Source organism: Chelonia mydas, chromosome 2 (assembly GCF_015237465.2).
Source record: "Chelonia mydas isolate rCheMyd1 chromosome 2, rCheMyd1.pri.v2, whole genome shotgun sequence".
NCBI lineage: Eukaryota > Metazoa > Chordata > Testudines > Cheloniidae > Chelonia > Chelonia mydas.
In genome coordinates, this window is record NC_057850.1 from 102,072,279 (window position 1) to 102,096,668 (window position 24,390).

Consider the following 24,390-nt stretch of genomic DNA (forward strand, 5'->3'; position numbering starts at 1 on the left):
CTAGAAGCACGGAGCCGTCAGGAATGTGCCATCTGCTGATTGATTCAGCAACAGCATGATGAAGCAATTCCCATAGACTGGCCTAGGAAGAAATTCCTATAAAAAGAGACTCTAAAAAGTGAGAACTTTGGGGTCTGATTCTGCAAACCAACTTCCAGGAGAATCAGATGAGCATCTGACAAGACCCTGCTCCCTCCTCATGTCCAGGCCACCTGGCCAGTGGCTTGGCATGAGCAACTCTAAGGCTGGTAACTATGATAACAACCTTGCAGAACCTGTGTGTGTGTGAATAAATATGAGATTGAATGGAATGTTATAGCTGTAACTAACTGCTTACTATGATTCTTTCTGTATTCACAATAAATGTGGTATTTTGCCTTTTTCCCTTTAATAAGATCCTGCTGGTTTTTAATTTATTGGTACAACATTTTGGTGGAGAAATGCGAAAGGGGGGAATATTGGTAAAAAACCTCAGTTATTGTAAATATTGGTGTGCACACCGCCAGCTCTATTGAGCTAGGCATTTCTATTAGGTTAACCAGACATGCTGGCCTCCGAGAAGGTAGCAGGAAAAACAGATTAAACCAGACCTGCTGGCCTCCGGGAAGGTAGCAGGGGACCTGCTGGCCTCCGAGAAGGTAGCAGGGAAGAACAGGTTAACCGCACCTGCTGGCCTCCGGGAAGGTAGCAGGGAGAAATAGGTTAACCAGACCTGCTGGCCTCCGGGAAGGTAGCAGGGGACCTGCTGGCCTCCGGGAAGGTAGCAGGGGAAAAACGCATAGATTAAGCTATGATTTCAGAATCTAGGCTGTGTCACTTGCTAAGTAATACCAGCAGTGACAAAGAGATTGAAATATCCATATTAAGATGTTTAAAAGAAAACAGGGTAAGCCAGTACCAGAGGGAGGAATGGAGTCAGAATGAACTCCAACCTTACCTTTTGTTAAAGAAATTACACCTTTTTTTTTCATAGATTCATAGATTCATAGATATTTAGGTCAGAAGGGACCATTATGATCATCTAGTCTGACCTCCTGCACAACGCAGGCCACAGAATTTCACCCACCACTCCCACAAAAAAACCTCACACCTATATCTGTGCTATTGAAGTCCTCAAATTGTAGTTTAAAGACCTCAAGGAGCAGAGAATCCTCCAGCAAGTGATCCGTGCCCCATGCTACAGAGGAAGGCGAAAAACCTCCAGGGCCTTCCAATCTGCCCAGGAGGAAAATTCCTTCCCGACCCCAAATATGGCGATCAGCTAAACCCAAAGCCATGTTATCCCATCATACCATCTCCTCCATAAACTTATCGAGTTTAATCTTAAAGCAAGATAGATCTTTTGCCCCCACTACTTCCCTCGGAAGGCTATTCCAAAACTTCACTCCTCTGATGGTTAGAAACCTTCGTCTAATTTCTAATCTAAATTTCCTAGTGGCCAGTTTATATCCATTTGTTCTTGTGTCCACACTGGTACTGAGTTTAAATAATTCCTCTCCCTCTCTGGTATTTATCCCTCTGATATATTTATAGAGAGCAATCATATCTCCCCTCAACCTTCTTTTAGTTAGGCTAAACAAGCCAAGCTCCCTGAGTCTCCTTTCATAAGACAAGTTTTCCATTCCTCGGATCATCCTAGTAGCCCTTCTCTGTACCTGTTCCAGTTTGAATTCATCCTTCTTAAACATGGGAGACCAGAACTGCACACAGTACTCCAGGTGAGGTCTCACCAGTGCCTTAAATAACGGTACTAAGACCTCCTTATCCCTACTGGAAATACCTCTCCTGATGCATCCCAAGACGACATTAGCTTTTTTCACAGCCATATCACATTGGCAGCTCATAGTCATCCTATGATCAACCAATACTCCAAGGTCCTTTTCCTCCTCCGTTACTTCTAGTTGATGCGTCCCTAGCTTATAACTAAAATTCTTGTTATTAATCCCTAAATGCATGACCTTACACTTCTCACTATTAAATTTCATCCTATTCCTATTACTCCAGTTTACAAGGTCATCCAGATCCTCCTGTATGGTATCCCTATCCTTCTCTAAATTAGCAATACCTCCCAGCTTTGTATCATCTGCAAACTTTATTAGCACACTCCCACTTTTTGTGCCCAGGTCAGTAATAAAAAGATTAAATAAGATTGGTCCCAAAACCGATCCCTGAGGAACTCCACTGGTAACCTCCCTCCAACTTGACAGTTCACCTTTCAGTAGGACCCGTTGTAGTCTCCCCTTTAACCAATTCCCTATCCACCTTTCAATTTTCCTATTGATGCCCATCTTATCCAATTTAACTAATAATTCCCCATGTGGCACCGTATCAAACGCCTTACTAAAATCTAAGTAAATTAGATCCACTGCGTTTCCTTTATCTAAAAAATCTGTTACTTTCTCAAAGAAGGAGATCAGGTTGGTTTGGCACGATCTACCTTTTGTAAAACCATGTTGTATTTTGTCCCATTTACCATTGACTTCAATGTCCTTAACTACCTTCTCCTTCAAAATTTTTTCCAAGACCTTGCATACTACAGATGTCAAACTAACAGGCCTATAATTACTTGGATCACTTTTTTTCCCTTTCTTAAAAATAGGAACTATGTTAGCAATTCTCCAATCATACGGTACAACCCCTGAGTTTACAGATTCATTAAAAATTCTTGCTAATGGGCTTGCAATTTCTTGTGCCAATTCCTTTAATATTCTTGGATGAAGATTATCTGGGCCCCCCGATTTAGTCCCATTAAGCTGTTTGAGTTTCGCTTCTACCTCAGATATGGTGATGTCTACCTCCATATCCTCATTCCCATTTATCATGCTACCATTATCCCTAAGATCCTCTTTAGTCTTATTAAAGACTGAGGCAAAGTATTTGTTTAGATATTGGGCCATGCCTAGATTATCCTTGACCTCCACTCCATCCTCAGTTTTTAGCGGTCCCACTTCCTCTTTCTTTGTTTTCTTCCTATTTATATGACTATAGAACCTTTTACTATTGGTTTTAATTCCCTTTGCAAGGTCCAACTCTACTTGACTTTTAGCCTGTCTCACTTTATCCCTACATATTCTGACCTCAATAAGGTAGCTTGCCTTACTGATCCCTCCCTTCTTCCACTCCCTATATGCTTTCTGCTTTTTCTTAATTACCTCTCTAAGATGCTTGCTCATCCAGCTTGGTCTACAACTCCTGCCTATGAATTTTTTCCCCTTTCTTGGGATGCAGGCTTCCGATAGCTTCTGCAGCTTTAATTTAAAATAATCCCAGGCCTGCTCTACCTTTAAACCCATAAATTCTTCAGTCCAATCCACTTTCCTAACTAATTTCCTTAATTTTTGAAAGTCAGCCCTTTTGAAATCAAAAACCCTAGTCGCAGATTTATTTTTGTTAATCCTTCCATTCAGTTTGAACTGAATTAGCTCATGATCACTTGAGCCAAGATTATCCCCTACAACCATTTCCTCTATGAGGTCCTCATTACTCACCAAGACCAAATCTAAAATGGCATCCCCCCTAGTCGGTTCAGCAACTACTTGCTGAAGGAATCCATCAGCTATCGCATCTAGGAAAATCTGAGCCCTATTATTATTACTAGCACTCGTCCTCCAGTCTATATCTGGGAAGTTAAAGTCTCCCATGATCACACAGTTTCCATTAGTATTTACTTTATTAAAAACATTAAAAAGGGCTCTATCCATATCCAAATTAGATCCCGGCGGTCTATAGCACACCCCAAGCACTATCCCAGGGGAGGCTCTAATAGTTTTCTTCCCCAATTTAATTTTTGCCCAGACAGACTCAGTCATACCCATTTCATCGCTTCTTATTTCTTTACATTCTATCTTATCATTGATATACAGTGCTACTCCACCACCTTTACCTTTATTTCGGTCTTTCCTAAACAGCACATACCCTTCAATACCTGTAGCCCAGTCATGACTACTATTCCACCAGGTCTCTGTTATACCTATGATATCTGGTTTCACTTCCTGCACCAGTAACTCTAGTTCCTCCATTTTGTTACCTAGGCTCCTTGCATTAGTGTACAAACATCTTAATTTTTGCTGTTTAGCCTCACTCACATTCTGTACCCTATTAGGCACGGTTATTTTACTACCAGTATAACCTATTAGACTTGTATCTACACTGCCCTTCCTCCTACCTACAGCTGTATCCACTCTTACTTCATTTTCTTTCCACTCTATGCTGAATTCTGGCGTGGAGATTACCTGGACATCTCCCAACCATCTCCCCCAAATTCCTAGTTTAAAGCTCTCTTAATCAGTTGTGCCAGCCTCCATCCTAGAAGTCTATTTCCTTCCCTACTCAGATGAAGTCCATCCCGAGAGAACTGTCCTCTATCCATGAATGCCTCCCAATGGCCATACATCCCAAAGCCCTCCTTATAGCACCACTGCCTAAGCCATCTATTGATAGTCATAATCTTGTCACACCTTTGTTGCCCTTCTCTAGGAACAGGCAGAATCCCACTAAAGATCACCTGAGCCTCAATTTCCTTAAGCGTCCTCCCCAGCCTAGCATAGTCTCCCTTAATCCTTTCCAGCGAGAATCTAGCCGTATCATTTGTTCCCACATGAAGGATAATTAGGGGATTCTTTCCCGCTCCCTTTAGAATCCTTTTCAACCTCAGGTCTACATCCCGTATCTTAGCACCCGGAAGACAGCACACCCTCCTATTTTCTGGATCAGCTCTGGTTACAGGCCTATCTATTCTTCTCAGTAAAGAGTCCCCAATCACATAGACCTGCCTTTTCCTAGTGACGGTGCTATTCTCCAGTCTATCCCCTGTTCCCTCTGGCTGCAAGTTCTTTCCATTCCCATTCTCCCTTGTAATCCTTTTTAACCCATCCTGTATCCTATTGGGGCTCATATTTGGTGTAATCTCCATTAACTCTTCCCCTTTTCCTATAGGACTAACCTCTCTTCTCTTCTTCCTTGCCCTGTCACCCTCAGTGACTACCTGCTGAGCCCCTTCTTCATTTTCCAACTCTGCAAACCTATTCTTAAGCTCTATTTCTCCTTCACTAGCCCGCCTTTTCCTCTGCCTAGTTCTTTTAGTCACATGCTTCCACTGACCACTTTCCTCACCCAGTCTCCCCTCAGAATTCCCTAGTCCTGCTTCCATCTGCAAGTCTGAGCTTTTCCCTTCAGATACCTCATGTCTTTGCTCCATAATCTGCTCAAACCCCTTCCTAAACTCTACCAGACTTTCCACCTGCATCTCCAAACCTCGGATCTTTTCCTCCATCAGCTCTATCAGACGGCACTTCATGCAGACAAAACTCTTACCAGGTGCCCCCTCCAGGATCATGTACATACCACAGCTTCCACATCCAGTCATCTTCATTGTGTCATCTGATACATGGGTCACTCCCACTGCCACCTCTGTATCTGTCATATCCTTTCCACCTAAATCCTGTTAATCTGGGAAACACAAACCACACCAAAACACCACCACCCACAGCAAAACCAAACCCCACACGAGCACCACAAGACAAACTCCCCTTTCAAACTCCCACTCAAACTCCCCTGTTTACAGCTCTGTTTGCTAGCTCCTGTGCCGCTGCAGCTGTCTGTCCTTCAAAAATTTGGGCACAGTCCTTGGACTAAACAAGCCCTAGCTGATGTCTGCACTATTTCGGATCTAGAGGATAGATTGGCTCAGTATATCCTCATATACAAACCTTCTAGTGCTGCAAAAAGAGATGCAGCAGCAATTTGGTTGTTGTGGGAGGCATGTAAGGATTCTTCCCTCCGCTTGTCTTCATGTAAAGAGGAAAAGGCACAAACGGAAAAGGGAGCAGACAATTGGAAGGTGCTGGCTACAAATACCCAAAGCCAGCTGAAAATAGTGAAAGAGGCACTCCAGGAATAAAAAAAAAAAAAAAAGAGTGAAAAAGTTAACTCTGCAGAGGCTGGAGGGAGGCAGGTAAAGGGGGAGAAGTTCCTATGTATGGCACCCCCAGGCATAATTACAAAGATAAAGAGTTAAAAAAAAAAAAAAAGTTAACTCTGCAGAGGGTGGAGGGAATTAAGCAGCTAAACTTTGTGAAAATGTTAAAAAGGAAAAGTGTTAGAGAAAGAGCATTCTTGGTTTCTTTGCAGCCATTCTGAAGGAAAAATGGGCCCTTTTCCAAAGGAATGTCTGTAAATTAGCCAGGCAAAAATAAACTATCTGACTGAAATCATTTGACTGGACAATTTAGTCAAATTTGCTAAAAGAACATAAGAGGATTCTATTGGAACTTAACTGCCTCAAATGTATAAAGGGAATGTAAGATGTAAAAAACAGAGCAGTGTGGAAGGGATGTTAAGGAAAAGAAAATGTGTATGTATCTGTCTGTGTGTGTGTAAATATGTAAAGTTCTAAAGACCAGTTGGTTTTGTTTTTGTTTTAAATAATGCCACTAAAAATCCATTTGACTCTTTAATTCAAAGTTGCAAAACTGACAGACCTTTTTGCTAGACACAGGTAATTAGTGTTGTTTGGCTTTGGGATTTGGCATTTAACCCTTAAAAGGTAACTCAATGCTTTACAAAATTTAAAATGTTTTTAAGTTGTGGCTGCAGCAGGGCAGTCAAAATCAGGAGAATAGAAAAAAAAATCTGGATTCTTTTTGTTTGTTTTTTGTTTGTTTGTTTTTGTAACAAAATAGCAGATGAGAGTTGTAGTAAAAAAAAATTTAAAAAAGGCAGTGCCTCTCTGAAGCAACAGCAGGGGTGAGGTGCACAAAACAAGAAGAAGCAATGTTAGAAACACTGAGCCTTAAAATGGCTCTGAGTAATCAGACTGCCACTTTGATAAAGGTACATGAAACCTCTGTAAGCAAAAAAAGAAATAGTGACACCTTATGTAAAAATGGATCTGGATAATGTTATAGAAGTTAAACTATGGAAGGAATGTGCATTTGCCCCAGAACATGTGCAGGGTATATTGTAGAAGGGGCAAAAGAAATGCAAAAATACCATGCTAAAATGCTATTAGGGCTCCAAAGGGAGCCACAATAGGTTGGGTTTTCTTTTTCAGATTGCTGTGTGTGTTTTGGAAGCAGAAGTTAAAAGTAATCAAAACTCTGGTGAAAGTTGATTGTGTCCCTTTTAAGATAGAGTCTCTGAGCTGCTGATGGCTTTAAATCCAAAAGCAGGAAGCTTCTGTGAAAATGCAAATTACCTAAATGATAAAGGAAGGAAAGAACTAGCAGCACAAAGGAGCTGCAGATAAAGGACATACCTGGTCAGCAAACAAATTGTCTAAATAAAAGGCATGGGATAACAAGATAATTTTAATAAATTTAATGATAATAAGTATCCCTGTAACAATGTATAGTGTGTATGATTTTTGGAAAAACCTTTTAACGTCGTATGGTAATGATGCTTCTCAGTTATTACCTGTAAATAAAACTTAAAGCTTAACACCAGCAGGAAAAACATTATAAACTTGGTCTGCTGTATAAGAAGGAAAACTCAGGGACTTAATGACTAAACAGTGGGATAATTTCCCCATAACCCTTAAAAGATAAAAGCCATTGAAACCTGGCTTGCCTATAGAACAAAATCAGGAAAATGTGGGGGCAATTGCTCTGTTTTGCCTGCAATCAGTAAAGGTATTTGTAAAAGAAATATTTTAAGCAATAATCTGCCACCCCAAAAGGGGTAGAAACATGTTCTTTTTGTCTTTCAGAAAATCAGGAAAAGCTGATGCCAGCTGAAAAGAATCCAATACCATGAATCTACTGTCACAATAGAAATTGTGTTTTGTGTTCTATGTTTTGTCTTGTGTTTTGTCTTGTTGCTAGCACTGTTGTGAGTTTAAAAAAAAAAAATACTGAAGACCTGCAGAAACTTAAAAATAAATTAAGCTTTCTGTCCCAGCTACAGGACAGCCTGACATAAAAACAAGTACATGCCAATGTAGACTTGGTCCAAATTGGTCTGGGTAACCTAAAAGCCCGATGGAATCTTTGGCAATGGCTTAATACTACCACATGGCTTATGCATAAGAAAAAAAAAATTTAGAAATAGGAAACTACACAGCCATAGCTATGGGATGCACTGAAATGCAGATACTTGCACTAGCTTCTTTGGAACACGAAATGTTCTGGGTCATATTGGGAAATATTAAGGGTTTGATGCATTTGTTAAAACAAAGAAAGAGATCATTGTTTGACACTTATCAATATGAATGGATGTAATATGTTTCCAGTATTGTAAAACCAGACTTGTTAATGGGAGAAATTGTTGTCAAAATTGCACACCAACAGTCCCTGGAGGCAAAGGTATTGAAGGTTAACCCACTCCCCATATTACACATGGGATCCTTCTGGCTACCCTGGACCTTGAGCCAGTGGGCTTGGGAGTAAGGCAAGCTATTGGACACTAGAGGTTCTACCGAATGGACTCCTCAAAAGTGGGCGTGCCTCACCTTGCCTGTTGCCCCAGAACCTTGTAGTAAAGATACATCACTAGGATCATGTATGTGGCATGAATTGGAATCACAAACTCAAATTCCCTCACAGTACTTTCTCTTGAATAGGCTACATAGAAAGTGACACTGACGATTATAAATCTTAGTGTCAAAAGGGGGATTATGTTGGATCATATTAAAGAAGTTCTGTATTAAAATCACAAATGAGTTTGATTCCCCATAGTTTAAATTCCAGGGTATTACTAATTAAGAGGTCTCTTGATTTTTGGTACTGTTTCTCTCCCTCTATGTGTGAAACTTGCAAGCTGCTAATTGTGTTAGTACATTCTAAGACAGAGTCTGTTCTCAAAGCAATTCACACAGAGAGAGACTCAAAGCAATACTCTGTAACAACAGAAACAGCACCCAGAGACTCCCCGCCCTTTTGTTGTATTAACAATTGTGATTAAAATAGAGATAGAGGAGGTATGTGGATGGATGCTTGGTGTGGATAATAACTGAATGATCAGGGAGGTGCCAGCCTAAGAATCCAGTGTCCATCGGCTGAAGAAGGCGTCAAGTGGAAATAACCAGAGGACCCCCGGAGGGCAGACTGGAATCCACCCAACAGCCTCAAGAATGGGAGAACCAAAGAACAAGATAACATCTAGCAGCACGGAGCCGTCAGGAATGTGCCATCTGCTGATTGATTCAGCAACAGCATGATGAAGCAATTCCCACAGACTGGCCTAGGAAGAAATTCCTATAAAAAGAGACTCTAAAAAGTGAGAACTTTGGGGTCTGATTCTGCAAACCAACTTCCAGGAGCATCAGATGAGCATCTGACAAGGCCCTGCTCCCTCCTCATGTCCAGGCCACCTGGCCAGTGGCTTGGCATGAGCAACTCTAAGGCTGGTAACTATGATAACAACCTTACAGAACCTGTGTGTGTGTGTGAATAAATATGAGATTGAATGGAATGTTATAGCTATAACTAACTGCTTACTATGATAACAACCTTGCAGAACCTGTGTGTGTGTGTGTGTGTGTGTGTATGAATGAATGTGTGAATAAATATGAGATTGAATGGAATGTTATAGCTGTAACTAACTGCTTACTATGATTCTTTCTGTATTCACAATAAATGTGGTATTTTGCCTTTTTCCCTTTAATAAGATCCTGCTGGTTTTTAATTTATTGGTACAACAGGCGAAGGAGGAGACTGGGACTCAGTACATCCAGAGGGAGAGATTAAGACTAGCTGGACAAGGAAATTGGGACTGGAATGAGAAGCCTGAGGAGTGGAGACCAAGACCATGGGACTGGATAGGCAAGGAGCCAGGATGAGAAGAGAGAGGACGAGGATAGGGACAGGTTAGAGGGAATGGGGAAGAAGGAGTCATATTTGGAGGGAATGGGCAGAAGAGTCTGACTGCTAGAGCACACTCTGGAAAGGAACCCAAGATCCCAGAGTGTCTCACTTACCCTGATGTCAGCAAATATCTGTGAAAAAAGCGTCTCTCTCATCCCCCTTTAGTACTGGTCCACATGGAGGACAACAACCTACTGCTGCTATCAGTTACGCTGTTAGCTCAAGTGGAAGAGATCCGTGCAATGGATCGAAGGGTTCCAACCATGCCGATGACCATGTGGGTGTCAATATGATGCCACTTGGAGTTTGTTTTTTCCTGTGGAAAACAGTATGTGATCACGCAAGTCAAGACTGTATCATAATGCACAGGCACAAGGGGGCTGAATTAAGGTTGCACAGTTAAAAGTTAGGAAAGGCCAGAATTCAGGTTGAGTGCTTGACTTTGAAACCTCAATAATGTTCTTTTAACACAGCTGTGTCAGGGTAATTATTCTACTTGCTGCACAGAGTGCTTCCATTCAGAGTAATGGGAGTTTCTGTGTGCATCGAGAGGAATCAAAACTTGGCATCCTCCTGTAGTTTAGCATATTAAGTCATCTCAGGATTTCACCTGGGATCAGAAAAGGAAGCTTCAGTATGTACATTCTGAACTCTGCTCACTAGCCCTCTGAAGCGGAGGAGAATGCTAATGGCTGCCCCGCTATTTTTTACATTTTTTCTTATTGCTGAAAAGGAGAAATCCTGGATAGATTGCTTCTTGTCTGCCTGGAGGGAAGAAAGGAGCAGAGTGTCTTGTCAGATAGGGAGGCTTTCACTGAACAATTTTATTTATTTAATGTATTTATTTTTGGGTGCTTGTCTGAATGGTTATTCTACAGACCTTTTCCATTCAGGGAAGGAAAAGATGCTAAGTGCCACAAACCAGTCCAAGCATACCTGAGGCATATACAGAAAAGCTAGAAGAATGCCAAGGAGACCACCTGCAAGAACCAAGGAGGTTTACACACAAGCTGCAAAAGCTCACTACCAACATTCACAAAAGCCATATTTCAAACTTCTAGTTCTGATGCTTGAGTTTTTCCCCAACTAAGCACCCCAACCATTAACAAAGCTGCACTCTGTGGCATTCACAACAAAATAATATTCAGCTTTAAATCTTCTCCTATCCTTACTATAACGTTTGAAAGCTGGACTGGAGAAGCTTAGACTGCAGGGCAGGCCCTGATCTGCACAACCAACAGAGAGACAGTCAATTAGAAAAGCGTTATGACCATACTGCTCCAAGACAAAGAAAACGGTCATGTTAGTTAGGGGTGGCAGGGATAAAGAGACAGGAAAAGAGGAGTGAGCCATGCCACAGCATGATTGGTTAGCTAGAAAGAGATAAATGACAACATACCTTTCTGCAACAAATAGATATGCCCAGTGAAGAGAAGGAGGCAAGAGTTGCTCTGAAATAGATGGTGTCGCCAGATGCTGAAGCCGACTTGCAACAAAAATAGCACTTCCCACCAATGTAAATCACTGCTACGGTATCCAGTGACAACAAACCTCCTAAAACAAGTGGCTTTCTTACAAGTGATCTTGTTACAGGGAATTGCTAAGTTAATAACAGTCAGTTAATGTAAAGTCACCATCAAATTTGAACTGACCATAAATGAGGGAATCTGTTGGGAATTTTTCTATTGTGATTTACTCTTAAAAACATGAAAGGATAACTACTTATTATGCTACTGAAATAATTCCCAGAAGAACATCATATGCTTTTTAATCACTCGATAGACATTAGACCAGAGGTGGGCAAACTATGGCCTGCGGGCTGGATCCAGCCCCTCAGGGCTTTGGATCCAGCCCATGGGACTGCCATCCCCGTGGCCCCGCGGGCTCAGCGTGCTGCCTTTGCCTGTGGGTACCTCCCCCAAAGCTCGCATTAGCTGGGAACGGGGAACAGCCACCAATGGGAGCTTCAGGGAAGATACCCACAGGCAAGGGCAGTGCGCAGAGCCCTCTGCCCCTGCCAGGGGCCGCAGGGACATGGTGCCAGCCACTTTCCGGGGCGGGGCGGGGCGGGGCCAGGAGCGGAAGGAGCCTGTCCTGGCCCCGGGGCAGGCCGCTGCCACCCCAGAGCCGCTCCAGGTAAATGGCACCAAGCCAGAGCCTGAACCCCTCCTGCACCCGACCCCCCAACTCCCTGCCCTGAGCTCCCTGCCTGCACCCCAACCCCCTGCCACACCCTGCACCCCCCCTACACCCCAACCCCCTGCCCTGAGCCCCCTGCTACAGCCCTCCTGCACCCCAACCTCTCCCTGCACCTCCTGCATTCCACACCCCTCCCTGAACCACTGCTCTGAGCCCCCTCCCGCACTGTGCGCCCCCTCCTGCACCCCAACCCCCTTCCCTGATCCCTCTCGTACATGCCGCACCCCTCCTCTGCCCCAACTCCTTGACCTCAGCCCCTTCCTGCACACCTCACCCCCTCCCAACACCCCGCACTCCCTCCCACACCCCAACCCCCTGCCCCAGCCCTACATTCATGGCCCAGCATGCAATTTCCCCACCCAAAAAGTTTGCCCATCCCTGCATTAGACAATGTCTCTTTCCACAGGCACTGCCAAATACTAATTTTTAATATGCTAACATAAAATAAATCCCTGAAACACTGCAGTTCTGCTGTTCAGTGACAGCACATTTCATATAGATTGTTGTACAACTTACTTTGCGAAAAAAAGTGTATGCTTGGTGCATTTTCCCAAGGAAATAGCTTTGATTTTTAGTTCGTTGTAGTATTGTGTGCGCTAATACTGCAATTTGAAGTCATATGAATTACAGAAACTAGAGTTGGAAAATATTTATTGGCTCACCTTGTCTATACCCAGCCAATAAAGAACTGTTCTGTAGAAAGCTTTTCTCCCCCGAATAGTTTTAAGTGTCCTAAAGGGAAACCTTTCCACTGCTTCACTTGGGAGGCTATTCCACAGTCTCACCCAGTGGTTCTCAACCTATTTACCCTTCTGGGCTGCATATGCAGCTCTCTCTGTGTTATGTGGGCCACATCCACACAATATATATATACACACACACATACACTCCCTGTATGGCCCTAAGGATGTCACATGGGCCTCAGCTGTGTGCTGATTGGGCCGCAAACAGCCCACGGGTTGAGAACCACTCACTATTTGGAAATTTTCTCTAATATTTGGGCTCAGCACTCCTTATTCAGGCATCACTCCCATAGAACTTAACCTTCGCCCTTTCTTCACTCCATCTATCCATAGCCTGACCGCATGTTCTTGCATGATTCTCCCTTTCTAGTACACCGTTCTGCTTTTACCCTCAATTCTTTGAGCATTCTCTTGTTCGTTACACCTTTCTTCCTCTGCCTACCAAAAGAAACAAGAACTTTTAAAAAAAGTTAAGGCACAAAACCCCGTTCCCTCTCTCTGCCCCCAAATCATTATTAGCCTCAAAATTTGATGCAACACCACATCGAACTAGCTGTCACTTGCAAAGCAGCACATAGGCAGAACCACAGTCTGCAGAACTTTGGTTGGTACTTGGCACAAACCTACACAAAAGGAAAGATGTAACAGTCCTTGTTTTTGTTTGTTCCATGGATTTTCTCATAACAGTGTTAAATTACCTACATATGCAGAGTGTTAACACACAAAACCAAAAATATCCTACAGCTGGAGGATGTGAAGAGATCAGACATTAGACAATGACTTCCGTCGTGAAATTCCACAGTGATTTGACCACACATGCCAGCACACTTCCATAAAAATAGCAGCTACGTCTTGCTGGACTGTAATTACACCCGTGGAATAGCTATGAACGTAGTGCCAATTTTATTCAGTGGCCAGCCAAGGGACCCAGAGTCCTAAAGTTCATTGCCAATAACTGGATGATGGATACAATTTATCAAACTTTAGCCACTTAAAATGTTATTCGCTGCCCTCTCAAACCAGTGGAAACTATGTAAATCAACATTTCTGTGACTTTCAACTTTCTCATCAATTTTTGTGAGAGTCAGGCTATGTCTACACTAGCACTTTTGTCGGTCAGAGGTGTGACTGACATAAGTTTCACCAACAAAAACGCCGGTATGGATGCACAATGTCGGCAGGAGAGCGTCTCCCGCCGATCTAGCTACCGCCGCTCGCTGAGGGTGGTTTAATTATCTCCCGTCTGCATAGAGCAGCTACCCAGGAGACCTTACAGCAGCACAGCTGCAGTGGTACAGCTGTGCCACGATAAGGTCTGCAGTGTAGACATCGCCTTGGACTAGTGCCTTCCCCCTGACAGTCTCGAAGTGCTTTACAACTGTTAACCAAAACCCCTTTGAAGTATGCAAGTAGTAGGTCAGGTGAACACTGGAAAACCTTTGATTGTCGGCTAAACTCATACCAACAGAGAAAAAAGCGATATTGTCCATTTAGCTTATACCAGTTCAGCAAGCAAAATAAGTTATACTGGCAAAAACACACTGAGGTTGGTATAACCATGTCTACACTAGGTCTTTGTAGGTACAGAAATATCAGGCCTGGTGTACCCTACAAAGTTTTGTTCGCAAAATTTGCCTTTTGTTAACACAGCTTCGCATGTGTCCACACCCAAATCTAATTCTTGCCAGCAAAACCCAGACTTTCTGTTGCCAAAATAAAACCTCCCTGAACAACAGAAGTCCGCCGATGACATACTTCCACTGGCAAAATGCCAGTGTGGACACTGCATTAGTCCCATCTTACATATATAGAAATTGAGGGTCTGGAAGTTTTAAGTGACTAGCTCAACATCATGCAGAAAGTCTGTGGTTAGGCACAGACTAAAATGCCAGATTTTCTGAATGAGTCCTGTACTGTGACCACAGGATCACCCTAGGATCAGCTACAGAACTAGTTTGCAAATCTTGAACAATTTGAGGAAACATTTTAAGATCAATAGTTAGCAAAAATTGTGCTATATAATTAATAGCTTATATTTGCACATTTAAGGTGAAATTCTGACTCTGTTAGTGACACTGGCAGTTTTCCCATCAACTTTAATATGGCCAGGATTTCACTCTTAGGGAAGAAGAAAAGGAATACTTGTGGCACCTTAGAGACTAACAAATTTATTTGAGCATAAGCTTTCGTGAGCTACAGCTCACTTCACCTCTCCAACGCATCATCAAGGATCTACAACCTATCCTGAAGGACAACCCATCACTCTCACAGATCTTGGGAGACAGGCCAGTCCTTGCTTACAGACAGCCCCCCAGTCTGAAGCAAATACTCACCAGCAACCACACGTCATACAACAGAACCACTAACCCAGGAACCTATCCTTGCAACAAAGCCCGTTGCCAACTGCGTCCACATATCTATTCAGGGGACACCATCATAGGGCCTAATCACATCAGCCACACTATCAGAGACTCATTCACCTGCACATCTACCAATGTGATATATGCCATCATGTGCCAGCAATGACCCTCTGCCATGTACATTGGTCAAACTGGACAGTCTCTACGTAAAAGAATAAATGGACACAAATCAGACGTCAAGAATTATAACATTCAAAAACCAGTCGGAGAACACTTCAATCTCTTTGGTCACTCGATTACAGACCTAAAAGTGGCAATTCTTCAACAAAAGAACTTCAAAAACAGACTTCAACGAGAGACTGCTGAATTGGAATTAATTTGCAAACTGCATACAATGAAATTAGGCTTGAATAAAGACGGGGAATGGATGGGTCATTACACAAAGTAAAACTATTTCCCCATGTTTATTTCCCCCCCCTCCCCACACTGTTCCTCAGATGTTCTTGTCAGCTGCTGGAAACGGCCCACCTTGATTATCACTACAAAAGGTTTCCCCCCCCTCCACCCCCACGCTGCTCTCCTGCTGGTAATAGCTCACCTTACCTGATCACTCTCATTATAGTGTGTATGGCAACACCCACTGTTTCATGTTCTCTGTGTATATAAATCTCCCCACTGTATTTTCCACTGAATGCATCCGATGAAGTGAGCTGTAGTTCACGAAAGCTGATGCTCAAATAAATTTGTTAGCTCTAAGATGCCACAAGTCCTCCTTTTCTTTTTGCGGATACAGACTAACATGTTCAGCTAATATTTTCAGGCTCTGCAAAGCAGCTCTTCTACATCAGGTCTCCTTACAGAAATGTCAAGTGTGCACACTACTGGCATTTCTGCCAGAGAGACTGACCTGACTTTAACATGCAAGCAAAGGCAGGAGACCATGAAATGTAAATGCTATGCTATTTTTAAAAGTGCAAGAAACAAAAAATACGTGAACAGAGCATTTATCCCCAACTGAAGATCACGCATTTTTAAAAAGGGTCAGTACTGATGCACCACCATCAAGAGCCACATTTCCAAAGGCCAGTGTCTAAATTTTGCCATCTGGAAGTCCAGTTTGCACACATCAACACAGGCTATTTGTGTGAGCAAATATCTAGAGCATTTTTGCAGGCCCAGCAGTGTATATAGTGCACAACCAGCTGAGAATCTAAGTTTGACACTCCATGCCTAGGTGCCAAGCCTCTAGAGTGCCTTATGTCATTTAGTAGCAATTTGTCTGACACTGGAGTGGCACAGACAATTTCCAGAGGGAGCCATATGTCCAGCCCTTGACAGAAGAACATTGAACAGGAACTTGAGGGAGGAGAAAGATCAAGAGCTTATTTTGGAACTTCAGCATTCAGCCGAAACTAGATCCATGAGTAATGGATAGCATAGTGCGCGCGGTTTGGAAGATCCAGCTATTTGAAAACCCCAGCAACTCTCAGGAACAACAGGGTTTATTGAGAAAGATGCTCCAGAACGAATGCTGCATTCCACTTGTTCAGCAAAAAAATTCAGAGAGATGCACTCCACGGTAGTTGTGTGAGGTGTTTATTTTATATTTCTTTTATGCAGCCACAAAACACAAAACGAAAAAAAAAAAAGAGAGAGAAAATAATTATGAAAAAGGACTTAAGCCAGAAGATTACAGCTACTCAAATACACACACACTTTTCCATGATTTCCAAGTGAGCATCTTTATTATTAATTATTATTACTACTACTACCGCCACCATCGGCAGTGGGCTGTTGCAAAGGGGTTCAGCACCATCCAATCATGTACAAATTCAGGGTAAAATTTCCCTCGGAAAAAACACAGATTCAGGTTTGCGAAGTCATGATAAATTTGCTGAATTGTTTTAGTCAAAAAAAACCTAAAAAAAAATCCTCCCTCCAAAGAAATCAAAATATTTATTTCAACATTTACTTCAATTTTGTTGTTGTTTTTTAAATGAAAAAAATTAAAAGCTCAAAAACAAAATGCTTTGTTCCACCATAAATAAATAAATAAATAAATAAACCAACTAAAGACTTTTCAGTTCGCCAAAAGTTTTTCTTGATTTGTCAGTTCAGCCAGTAAACTGAAAAATCAATTATTCACACAGCTCTGTGGTGTACACATAAAAACACAGATTGGGTAACCATTCTACAGCGCACTGTTCATATAACAAAATGTCCCAGATTGAATTAGTTTTGCTCACACAGTATATAGAACACTCCTACATAATATTAATTTTTAAATACAGGTATCTTTTTTTTTTTTTTTTTTTTTTTAAAAAGGAGTACTTGTGGCACCTTAAAGACTAACCAATTTATTTGAGCATAAGCTTTCGTGAGCTACAGCCCACTTGAAGCTCACGAAAGCTTATGCTCAAATAAATTGGTTAGTCTCTAAGGTGCCATAAGTACTCCTTTTCTTTTTCCGAATACAGACTAACACGGCTGTTACTCTGAAACCTATTTTTTTAAACATGCTCTTAAGTGATTGCCCCATTTTATAAAAGACAGGTATTACAGCCTGTGAAGATGAAGGATCTTTGACACAGTATGTTGCAAAGGTTCCTTTAGAAGCTGTAATAATTAATAGATACTATTTTGTAGAGCAACTTGAAATCATTGATTGAAAGTTGCTGTATAACTGGAACCAATGAGCCTCAACACCCCAGTGAAGTAGATCAATATTAAACCCATTTCACAAGTAGGTAAACTAAGGCACAGAGTGGCTATTTATCCAAAGGCCACACAGGGAGTCAATGACAGCTCCAGGAACAGAATTCTTTCTTGTAGTGATTAGAGCATAAATGGCTGTGACTTGTCCAGACAGCCTCCTGCACTCTACCCAGTGAAGTGCACTGCAGAGAGGTACATTTGCAACTATTAATAATTTGTCCACTTTTTATGGGGCTAAATAATGCAGAAGAAACACCCAAATCCAATAACATTCTAATTATTTGAGTCTGCAATCCTATCTAACTTGAAGCATAAGGCATTTAAAGATTTTAATAAAAAAAGAAACCTGCTCTTGAGCCCAAGCTTTGTATCCCCAGGCTCAGACACATTATTACTCTGATTTTTAACAATTCCCCTTCCCCCCTAAAAAAAAAAAAAAAAATAGGGATTTATAGTAGGAAATTTTGTTAGGCCCATCAGCCAATTAAAGTGAGGTCATTTTAATACGTGTGCCTTCATTTTACTATGATAACCCAATGAACAGTCTGCCCATGCTTTTAATATTGTAATGATTTAAAGCTGCAATTGCTGCAGAGGTCAATATATACAAAGTACAGCTTGATCTCTAGGTCTAGCTTTAGTATTTCCTACGCTGTCTTGGACCAGTGGTCTTAAGTAGCTCCATAAAAAAGCTGGTCTCTCATGGAGCAAAATCTAAGAATATTAGTATAGTCATTTACTTTTCATGCATCAATCACATCCTTCAGCTAAATGTTTTTGCACATTTTAAGAAAACATTGGAGAAATACAATTCCCAAACACAACAGCGTGTAGAACAGGAGCGAACACACAGGGGCCAAGTTTAAGGCTCCTTTCCCTTCCCCTAACAATCTGGAAATAAGATTAGATTTTTACCTGAAATGAGATTCACCTTCTTCTTGAAACCTTTGTGATTACATTGAAATAATAAATACAACTGCACTTACCACTTAGCAGAAAACACTTGCAAACTGGCAGTAAAGAGGACATAAACCAGGACACAAAAAAAGGTCTTTATGCACAACAGATTTCAAGTGTTTAAGAATGGAACTCAGTACCTTAAAAAAACACAAACAAAACTGCTATAGCAGCAGCAATGCACAGCAAGATTATACCCTTTCCTGGGGTACAACCCAAAGTTCCCAATTTTAAATAGAAATCAGAAGATATTGTTTTGTCACAAGATACCAAGCCAGAGAATGATTAGTAAGCAAATTATTGTTCCTGAATATTCGTTTGCATTATAGTAGCACCCAAACGGCCCAATCAGTGCTGGGCTCTCCACAAAACTAGAAAAAGGAGTCCCTGCTGTAGATATAACAATAAAAAGATTATATACACTCGCACACACACCCTTCTACCCCGATATAATGCGGTCCTCGGGAGACAAAAAGCTCACCGCGTTATAGGTGAGACCGTGTTATATCGAACTTGCTTTGGCGCCCCCCCGCCTCGTTCCTTGTTCCCTGACTGCCCCCTCCAGAGACCCCCAGGACCCCACCCCCTACCCTACCCCCCTGGCTCCCTGTCCCCTGACTGCCCCGACGCCTATCCAAACCCTCCGCCCCCTGACAGACACTCACAGGCAGCGTGGGAAGCGGAGCAACACGGCCCCAGTCCGCTCCACTCCGCCACCTCCCAGCTGCGGCCCTCCGCTTCCCGCTGCCAGTGAGCGCGGGGAGGTTGGGGAAAGGACGCCCCCCGTACTCACCAGGGTGGACCGGCAGCCCCCCCTTCTCCTAAGTTCCCTGTACAGCAGCTGCAGAGCAGCTATCAATTGCTGGCAGTTCAGCTGTCCCTCCCCCCACTGCCATGTGCTGCTCCTGCCCTGCCTGGGAGTGGCTCCCGGAGCCTCCTGCTTGCTGTGCGGGATTGGGGAGGAGAGGGGGGCTAATGTCAGGGTGTCCCCCTCCCCCCTGCTCTGGCACCCCGCTTACTCCATCTCCATAGAGCAGAGACACACACGACAGGGCTCAGGATGGAGGGAGCTTCCTGGCAGCGACAGCCCTCTCAGCTTGCTGATTAACTTAAAAAGGCAGTGTACTTAAGAGTGGGGTCAGCATACTTAAACGGGAAATGCGCATCTCTCTCTCACACACACATGGTGCGTGTCTCTGTCTCTCTCTGCCATGCTGTCTCCCCTCCTTCCATTCGTGCTGCCTTGTAGAGTGTGAGGCTACATTAACAACAATGAATTAACCCTTGAGGGCTCAGCCAACTGCTAGTTCATCATTTAGCAGTAAGGCATTCCCTGGGAAATATCCCACCCTCTGACTTCACCACCTCAACCAAGCTTCACAATCATCATCGCTGTGTACCAGTATTAAACTGTTTGTTTAAAACTTATACTGTGTGTGTGTGTGTGTGTGTGTCACACACACACACACCCACAAATGTTAAGCGAGGAGTTACTGTATATATAAAACTATCAAAGCAAAATGCTAATAACCTCTCCATGTAGTAACCCAATATGTATCTGAAAGTTCAGCATTAGCAGCCATAGTAACTGGAGATAGGTAAGACCTGCTAGGCTGTAGAACATCCTCCTACTAATACACAGTTGCTCTCTACAGTCTATTTTTAGGGGTTTATCCAGTCTAGGATAAGTGTCCGAAGGGATGGGGCTTCCACCACTACCCTTAAAAGACTACTCCATAATGTAGTAGGTCTATGTCAGGAAGTTTTTCTTGACAATTAGCTTATATTCCCCCTTTACTTAAACAATGTATTTCATACCTTACTCCAAGTTATAACCCCTACCACCATGCTAAACAATTCCTCTCCATTCCTGCCTTTCATACCCTTCAGATATCTGTAGACTTATGACACCCCCTCTCCCAAGCTGTCACTGAGCAAAGCATTTTTTCCGCCTTTCATCAGTAAGTCAGTCCCTCCAGCGTCTTCATCATTTTTGTTGCTCTTTCCTGAATTCCTTTACAGTTTGTCTACGTCTTTAATTAATCTACTAACCGCTGTTACCACTAACCACCCAATGACTTTTCACATTGTGCGTCTTCTTGGCCCACGGAATATCATCCTTTCTGATACTTTCATCACAACACATCAATTTGCATTTTTCAAAATTTAAATTTCATTTTTATTTCTTTCCCATATTTCTAGCCTCTCTTGGTCTCTCTGAGGTGTGGGGCACAATTCTGCAACCACTTAGGAATGAGAAGAACTTTACTCACACAAGTAGTTGCACTGAACATTGGCAGAACAAGCAAGGTTTGTAAAATGTGCATGGGAATTTATAGGCTCATAAAGCCACCCTTGTTTCAGAATTCCAGAGTTTCTTAGGTACTGGGGGAAGAAGGAACTCTTTAAAAGCCAAGCCATTTTTTATTAGCCCTCCATTATAAGCCCAGTTTTAACCAACTCCTCCTATAATTTAGCTAAACCACACAAAAAAGTTTTTGTGACACCTCCCAGCTGGGAACATTTTGACCAAATCTAACATGCATCGGGCATTGCATATTTATGATCTGTGTGTGACAAGAATAAGAGGCCTTTACTTTTCAAAAAATCTCAAGCCATTTTTGGGGAAAAGCACCTCTCAGAAGAGAGTTTGGGGCTAGAAACTCAAAGTTTGGTTTTACTCGTCTGTGTCCTATAGAAGCCTTTGAATATTTGGGAAGGTTGCTGCTTAAGAAAGACGTTATTTGCTATGGATTTCTGAACCAAACCCCCAAACCTTTCTTAAGGTTCTCACTGAAGGCAGAGACAAGTGGAGATATCCCAGGTGTCGAAAGAGCTGCAGTATGAGAGAGAGTTTTGGCAACTAGTGGTGGCTGAAAGTTGACAGGGAGTTAGGGTTTGTCTACAATATGGAAACTATGCCAGCATAGCCCCATACTAGAGATGCAGCCTACGCCAATAGGAGTGGGTTTTCTGTCAGTGTCGGAACACCACCGCCCAAATGATGTTAGCTATGTCAACAGCAGCCCTCTTCCATCGACAAACCCCCAGTGTAGACACAGCTCTGTTGGTCAGGGTTGTGGTTTCCCATACCCCTCACCGATGTAGCTATGCCAATGTAACTTTTCAGCGGAGACCAGTGTGGCAAGAAAAGAGACTGCAGCTCACGTTGCTATAGTAGAGGGGCAGCATGAGAAGGTGGCTTCCCATTTTCACCCTGATTTTCTCTGGAGTCCTCTGTGGCCTTGTTGTAGAGCACTGGTTCCCAAACTGGGGGGCGCACACCCCCCGGGGGAGCGTGAAGAAATTCCAAGGGGGGCGCGAGGCTGTGAAATTTTCATAAAATTTTTTTTTAAATCAGCATAATTTTTTTTATTTTTTATTGATTTATTTAATAGATCAACAGACAGTAAATTATATATATTCTGTGTACATAATAACTATTCATAAAATTGTCCAATTACAGCCCTATATTATTTAACTACAATAAAGTATTAAGAATCTTCTCATTTTTTATTATGAATATAAGTAGACAAGAATAAAAGTATAACAAAGTACAATAATAATAAAAATACAACTATAAATAAAAGTATATAACTGCAATGTTTTAAAATTTCATACCACAAAATCCGAATATTTTTTAGCCTTTCAACATGTAGGAGTGCCATTGTGGTCGATGGGGAGGCCGAAGAATGATGTAGAAAGCGATGGAACTTTTTAAAACTTCCTAGCTCGCTCACGAGAGTGTTCGAGACTGTTCTATCGTGGGAATGGTTACCTCCACCACTCACCACGCAAGACCAGCTACTTGCCGGACTGGTGGTGGGGTATATATAGGGCAGCATGCGTCCGTACGTAATAGTAGTAGTAAATAAATGTTTGTGATAACTCAAATTAACTTGCATCCATTATTATTCACGAATCAGAAAAATTATTTTTATAGATTTTTTTAATTAGTATATTTTGGCCACGATTAAGAAAAGGAAGTATGATGAAGATTACATTAAGTATGGTTTCACTGTCATGGAAAAAAACAGGATTGATCATCCTCAATGTGTAGTATGCCACGCAGTTCTCAGCAATGATGCCTTGAGACCTACTCATCTTGAGTGACACTTGACATAGAACCACAGCGCTTTGAAAGACAAACCAAAAGAGTTTTTTTGCTGCTAAACTTCGAAATTTAAAACGCATGAAGCTGGACACTACTGGAGCTTTTCATCAAGTGTTGGCCAAAGTGGTAGAAGCATCTTATCAACTGTCATTGCTCATCGCTAAAGCCAAGAATGAGCATATAAGAGGAGAAACTCTTGTGAAGCCTTGCTTGTTGAAAGCAGCTGATAGTGTGCTTGGTGCCGAAAGCAAGAAAAAGATATCAGAAATTTCGCTTTCCGACAATTCCGTGAAACGTCGCATCGATGACATGGCAAAAGATCTAAAACTTCAAGTTGTGGAGGCAGTGAAAGCTTCTCCTTTTTTCGCAAGTCAGTACGACGATACCACTGACGTCGCACAATGCTGTCAGTTGCTTGTCTACGTTCGATTCATTAACGATGGAACTGTGAAAGAAGAGCTGCTTTTTTCAAAGGAATTGACAACCACATCAAAGGCTTCTGATGTTATGAAAATGGTTTCCAACTTTTTTTTTTTTTTTTTTTTTTTTTTTTTTTTTTTTTTTTTTTTTTTTTTGAAGAAAATGGACTTTCGTGGGAAAAACTGGTTGGTGTATGCACAGACGGTGTTCCAGTGATGCTTGGCTCTCGCTCTGGATTTGTGACATTGGTGAAATAAAAAAATCCAGCCGTAACCACGACTCACTGCGTCATACACAGACAAGTATTGGTTGCTAAAACCCTTCCAGATGACGTGACTCGTTGAATTTGGCCATCAAAGTTGTCAATTTTGTGAAGAACAGTGCTTTAAATATGAGACTTTTTGCAGCTCTTTGCGCGAATTTGGGAGCGGATCATAAAATTATTTTGTTTCACACGGAGGTACGATGGCTTTCCAAAGGGAACATGCTTTTGAGATTATTCGAACTGAAAGATGAAGTGGAAATTTTCCTCAAGCAACAGAAAAACGAAGAGTTATATCATACGTTTACGAACCAAACGTTTCAACTTTCACTGGCATACCTCGGGGACATTTTTAAACAATCTCAATTTGAAGCTGAAAGGAAACAATGCTGCAAACATTATAGTGCACCACGATGCCATCAAAGCATTTACAGAAAAAATCAAGCTTTGGAAACGTCAAACGCAAGCTCAGACGCCTAACTTTTCATCTTTTCCAACATTTTCATCACTCGCTGAAAATAAAGGTTTCCAAGAACTTTGTGAAGAGGAGGCAAAGAACAAAATTGTGTTTCATCTGGACTGCCTTGCTGACGAATTCATCCACTATTTTCCAGAAAACTTTTCTGGCAACCTCGTTCCTAAATTAGCACGTAATCCGTTCAATGTTGATGTCAATTCATTGCCAGAAGTATTGCAAGAACAAGCACTCAAAATGAAATGCGATTCAAGTGCGAAAGATATTTTCGAAAACTTAAGACTGGAGGAATTTGGGATAAAATATTTCCCAATTTACCCAAAAGTTGGAGAAGAAGCGCTACCT

General features: G+C 42.1%; 1 protein-coding gene across 9 annotated transcripts in view; it reads right to left on the minus strand.

Moving 5' to 3' along the window:
- SLC66A2 (solute carrier family 66 member 2) overlaps positions 1–24,390 on the minus strand; it is a 122,510-nt gene that overhangs the window by 22,364 nt on the left and 75,756 nt on the right. Inside the window, exons 6-7 of one of the 9 annotated variants that reach the window (XR_005224377.2) lie at positions 11,200–11,251; positions 9,914–10,116 (exon numbers count right to left, since the gene is read on the minus strand). The exons of 6 other annotated variants lie outside the window; for them this stretch is intronic. Coding sequence is in view for 1 of the 3 variants with exons in the window: in XM_043540012.1 (XP_043395947.1) it covers positions 21,947–22,100 (154 nt within the window). In the remaining 2 variants the exon portion in view is untranslated. Of the gene's footprint in view, positions 1–9,913; positions 10,117–11,199; positions 11,252–20,194; positions 22,101–24,390 lie in introns of those variants that run through there. 2 more of the 9 variants (XR_006288632.1, XM_043540012.1) reach the window with 2 other exon arrangements.